Consider the following 6,000-nt stretch of genomic DNA (forward strand, 5'->3'; position numbering starts at 1 on the left):
CTCGCAATGACTCACGCTGTGAACAAACTAACCATTTGCTAACTAAAATTTGGAATAGACGGGATTAGTAAAAATACAACTTTTCTTTAACAGGGAAATCCCATTGAGACCTAGGCCTCTTTTGCAAGTACACAAATTATACAAAATATACAAATACAACGTAATAAAAACATATAATATTTACAATCAATTTAAGAAAAGCAATCACATTCCTCAACAAGGAGCAGGTAGCCTAGCGGTTAGAGCAGTAACCGAAAGGTCGCTGGTTTGAATACACGAGCCGACAAGGTCAAAAATATGTCGATATTCCTTTGAGCGAGGCACTCAACCCTTATTTGCTCCAGGGGTGCTGTATTACTAAACAACACATTTCACTGCACCTATCTGGTGTATGTGACAATAAAACATATTATCTTAATAAATTGAACTGCCCTAGACGTAACGGAGCACCAAGGTGCAGAGGTCTGCAGATCATTCCATACACAGGGTGCAAAATAACTGAATGCTGATTTCCCTAATTCTGTAGAGCTCAACGGGACCTCTAGAGTTAGCCATCCCTGTGATCAGGTCTGGTGACTCGTTTAATTTAACAGTGAAGTATGGTACTTTGGACGTTTGTGCAAGAAGGCTGTATTAACAAAAAGAGAGCAGTGTATCGATCTACGAGACGGCCAGCTTACTTTCTGCTATAGGATGCAATGATGTGTACTGAACCTGTCGCCTGTAATAAAGTGTGGTGTGGTAAACTGCATCTAATGGTTTCAGTGTAGTGGCACCTGCAGTCATATAAATGGTGTCACTGTAGTCTAGCAATTGCAGGAAAGTTGACTGAATGATCTGCTTTCTGCTGTTCAGGGAGAGGCATGATCTATTTCTAAAGAAGAAGCCCATTTTTATTCTCAACTTTATTCTCAACTCATCCATATGCTTTTTAAAAGATTAATTTTTGTCAATCCAGATGCCCAGATATTTATAAGCAGGGACACGATCAATGTGGGCACCATAAACCAATTACCTGTCACCTGATCCAGGCCAATTTCAGACAACCTTTTTGAATGTGTAAAGATTGGTCGACAGTATTGAACGCTTTAGACAAGTCAATAAATAGAGCAGCACACTGTTTCTTCCTATCCAAACAATTTACTACATAATTTAAAACCAGTGATGCTGCCGAGAAGGTGCTATGCCCTGGTCTGAAGCCCGACTGATGCACATTTAGAATAGATTGTGAAGTTAAGAAAGATCTCGGCTGAGCATTAATCAAGGATTCAAACATTTTAGCTAGGCAAAGAAAGTTTAGAAATAGGGTGATAATTATTAAAGTCACAATGTCTGTTAGAAGGACGAGGCACGACACACATGGTAAACGCAAATCAATTCTGTCCTACCAAGCAAAAAGGCATTAACTGCTCATAGCGTGGAACTGAGAAAAATGGCTTTAATTTAGTTTTTGGAGCTCCTGTCTATTTAAAATGTTATGGTTAGTTTACTCACGTTGCAAGGGTCATTATAAGAGAAAAATGTCTCCCAAGTTGACAGAAGTGAGGTTTGTGGTGGATGAATCAGAATTAGTTGGGTAACATAGATAATTAACATGTTTTATTAGTATAATATGTTTATGTGAGATACTTGTTATTAGAAAGTGTCATTTGGACTCTTGGTGTCTTTCAGTTGCACGTTTCCCTTAGCTGGGGCTCAGTCACTTGGGGCCCAGAGAGGGGAGAGGTCAGACTTGTTTTTTTACATGCCCTGTTGCTATGCAGAATATCAGCAAGAGAGGAGGACAGAATGAAACATTGTCTTCATATGTGAATGTGTCTTTACCTATTCTTAAACCATGTGAAGGGATGGCGTGATTAATGGGGAACCAATTATTTGTCTCCACAATGTCTGTGCGCAAGTCACTCCCCTAAGTGAGCTTGTCCAGGAGTGGGAACAAGAGGTGTCTTACTGAGGATGGGCCTCTATGAGATAGCACTGACAGAGGAGATTTATGATGTATTTTGATAAGAACGCCTAAAAAGCATTCCAGAGGACATGAGCTAATGGTTTTGTTCTATATCGTACCAGGGAGGGACGGTTCTAGGGAGACCAGACACCGGACTATATAATGAACACTGTTGAGATAGCAGTTGCTGTCTGCTGTGTTTTATAGATATCTTTTCATACAAAACTTAACCTCTGTGAACTGTTCCTAAGATTTGTGGTTCGTCAATGTACGTTGAAGGGGTGGATTCATGGGTATAAAAAGCTCTTTGTATTGTTGTATAGAGACCTTCCTGGTTCATTCGAGAGAGTACATTATTGAAGGTCAAAGTACTTTTGCAAAAGTATCTTAATTACTAAATATGTAGTTTAACTCAGACTGGTGTGTTTGTAACTCTCCTCATTTGGTAATGCAGAAATTAGGCACCACAGGTTGCACCTAAAATCTTACCACACCTGATCGGCTGTCATTCTCTCTCTCCACAGAAAAGTTGCTGTTCATGAAGCGGAGACAGCTGGAGCCATTATGGCCTTCTTCCTGTCCCTGGGTTTGGCTCTGGGAGCGTCCCTCTCATTCCTCTTCAGAGGCCTGGTCTAAAATGGCGCCCTGTAGAGAACATGACCCAAAACCCAAAATTGACCTATAAAACTTGCATTGTAACAAATTGTCTGAAATGTATTTATTTCTTTTTTAAACAAGCAATACCGATTCACCTCAAATCTGGTCTTCCAAAGAACGGAAGGTGGCAAGCAGCTTAAGGCCAGGATTCAATCCGATAGCACTTTGTTGGCTATGCACTATTTAAAGGTAATTTTCAGATTGTACCGACATATACAGCGTTTACCGTGAATGCGGTCTCCGCGAACGCAGGAACATTACCTTTAACAGCCGGTTGTGTGAGAATTCTTTTGTTTGAAAGCTACCAAACTAACCAAAACTGAATTAAGTAGAGCATTCGTGAAATTAGGCATCTACAGGTTCCTACTATCCATGGGAGATCACATGCAATTCAGTGCTTCCCTTTTGATTCTGTAGTATTCCAATTTGAATCCTTATGAAGCCAGTCCGGAGTCTCCAGACAGCCGCTGGAGACTCCGGACTGCCAATCATCTCAGGAGGCTCCAGACTGGGGGACGTCTCAGAAGGCTCCGGACTGGGGGCCGTCGCTGGAGGCTCCGGACTGGGGGCCGTCTCAGGAGGTTCCGGACTGGGGGCCGTCGCTGGAGGCTCCGGACTGGGGGCCGTCTCAGGAGGTTCCGGACTGTGGGCCGTCTCAGGAGGTTCCGGACTGTGGGCCGTCTCAGGAGGTTCTGGACTGTGGGCCGTCTCAGGAAGCTCTGGACTGGGAACTGTCGCCAGAAGCTCTGGACTGGGCACTGTCGCCGGAAGGTCTGGACTGGGAAATCTCGCCGGAAGCTCTGGACTGGGAACTGTCGCCGGAAGCTCTGGACTGGGAAGGCGCACTGGAGGCCTGATGCGTGGGGCTGGCACAGGTGGCGCCAGACTGGTAACACGCACCTCAGGGCGAGTGCGGAGAGCAGGAACAGGACACACCGGACTGGACAGGCGCACTGGAGGCCTGATGTATGGGGCTGGCACAGGTGGCGCCAGACTGGTAACACTCACCTCAGGGCAAGTGTGAGGAGCAGGCACAGGGCGTTCCAGGCTGGATAGACTCACTGGAGGCCGGGTGCGTGGGGCAGGTACAGGATATACTGGGCCATGGAGGCGCACCGGAGGTCTCGAGCGTAGAGCTGCCACAACCCGTCCTGGCTGGATGCTTACTTTCGCCCAGCAAATGCGGGGCGCTAGCACAGGACGCACTGGGCTGTGAATGCGCACTGGCGACACAGTGCGTGGAGCCGGCGTAGGATATCCTGGACTGAGGAGCCGTACTGGAGACCAGGAGCACTGAGCTGGCACCACCCTTCCTGGCTGAATGCTCACTCTAGCCCGGCAAATGCGGGGCGCTGGCAACGAGCACACCGGGCTGTGAATGCGCACTAAAGATACAGTGCGCTTCACCGCATAACACGGTGCCCGACTGGTCACATGCTCCCCACGGTAAGCACGGGGAGTTGGCTCAGGTCTGAACCCTGACTCTGCCAATCTCCCCGTGTGCCCCCCCTAGAAGGCCAGCATCCCTGAGTCGCCTCTTCACTGTTGACATTGAGACTGGTGTTTTGCGGGTACTATTTAATGAAGCTGTCAGTTGAGGACTTGCAAGGCATCTGTTTCTCAAACTCGACACTCTAATGTACTTGTCCTTTTGCTCAGTTGTGCACCGGGCCTCCCACTCCTCTTTCTATTCTGGTTAGAGCCAGTTTGCTCTGTTCTGTGAAGGGAGTAGTACACAGCGTTGTACGAGTTCTTAATTTTCTTGGTAATTTCTCGCATGGAATAGCCTAAATTTCGCAGAACAAGAATAAACTGATGAGTTTCAGAAGAAAGTTATTTGTTTCTGGCCATTTTGAGCCTGTAATCGAACCCACAAATGTTGATGCTCCAGATACTGAACTAGTCTAAAGAAGGCCAGTTTTATTTCTTCTTTAATCAGAACAACAGTTTTCAGCTGTGCTAACATAATTGCAAAGGGTTTTCTAATGATCAGTTAGCTTTTTAAAATGATAAACTTGGATTAGCTAACACAACGTGTCATTGGACACAGGAGTGATGGTTGCTGATAATAGGCCTCTGTATGCCTTTTCTTTCAAAAAAATGACATTTCTAAGTGACCCCAAACAAAAAATATATGTGGGATTGGAAATGATTACGTTGATGGAAGCCAAAATCTATATGCAATATTAAAGCTGATCTACCCCTTACATTTCTTTAATAAAGATACATAAAATAATAATAATAGTAAGAAGCATGGGCATGGACCACAACATAACGACAGACGTCTTCAGCAATGGAATAATAATATGGACAGACAAAGTAGGCCTACTAAATAACATCAAGTAGACAGACAAAAACAACCACATGGCCTCAGCAAAATCTACAGAAAATAAGTAGATTGAACAACAATGACTAGCTACTGATTCTGATTCATACATGATGTTTGGAGAAGGGGAGACTTGTGCTCTGAGACTGAGTGAGTGAGTGAGTGATTGAAACAGCTGCAGTGTGTCTATCTGGGGAAAGGAGAGCAGACAGAGCAGCTGGTTCTAATCCAATTGTTGCAGCAGGCTCAACAAATACTCCGCAAGTTTCTTTACAGTCAGAAGAAGTAGCCAATAGTTTTTTGGAGCACACAGCGCTTCACACCGCTTGAGTGAGAGAGATATGTGCAGGCAGCTGAAAATAACTTTTTCCCGATCACGGATAATTACAAAAAATACTCCTGTCATAAACCTATTTGGAAAATGCTGAATATTATGATACTCGTTTTGTCCGAGTACTCAGAACACCCCTACCTAAAAATACATGATCTAAGTGATTGATAGTTGGTATTCAGCAGTCTTAAAAGTATACCTTATTTACTTTGAAGAACAATGTTTTTTTGATTTTGTCAGACAGCAATAGGCAGCAGCTCTATAGAGATGAAATGATGACTTGGAATAAAATAATAAAGTCATCCAATAAAACAAATATTTTTGTCATTATTTAGCATAGCAAAAAGCATATCAAGATCCCGATATGGACCTCAGTCAAGAGCATGTGGTTTGTAAATCAGACCTACCAGCTCGATTCGGTCTTATGTAGCAAAATTTGAAATTGAGTTTTTTACATTGGATAAAAGTTGAGACTCGGATCTAGAAAATTGAAAATCATATACTACAGTTGAGGAACAATGGGAAATTAATTCTGCTCTGAAAGTTGATAAACTTGTAACCTCACTTTTTTGTTGTTGTACCTGTACCCCTTTTTTCTCCCCAATTTCGTGATATCCAATTGGTAGTTACAGTCTTGTCCCATCGCTGCAACTCCCCTACGGACTCGGGAGAGGCGAAGGTCAAGAGCCATGTTACCTCCGAAACACGACCCGTCAAGCCGCACTGCTTCTTGACACA

At 44.0% G+C, this 6,000-nt stretch overlaps 1 protein-coding gene across 3 annotated transcripts in view; it reads left to right on the top strand.

Moving 5' to 3' along the window:
* Nucleotides 1-2,651, top strand: part of LOC115208445 (equilibrative nucleoside transporter 1) — a 50,753-nt gene extending 48,102 nt beyond the window's left edge. For all 3 annotated transcript variants that reach the window (XM_029776508.1, XM_029776507.1, XM_029776509.1), the window contains exon 13: nt 2,473-2,651. In XM_029776508.1, the coding sequence (XP_029632368.1) occupies nt 2,473-2,584 (112 nt within the window). In that variant the 3' untranslated portion in view covers nt 2,585-2,651. The remainder of the gene's footprint in view (nt 1-2,472) is intronic.
* Nucleotides 2,652-6,000: the final 3,349 nt, after the last annotated feature.

Source organism: Salmo trutta, chromosome 14, assembly GCF_901001165.1.
Source record: "Salmo trutta chromosome 14, fSalTru1.1, whole genome shotgun sequence".
NCBI classification, from domain to species: domain Eukaryota; kingdom Metazoa; phylum Chordata; class Actinopteri; order Salmoniformes; family Salmonidae; genus Salmo; species Salmo trutta.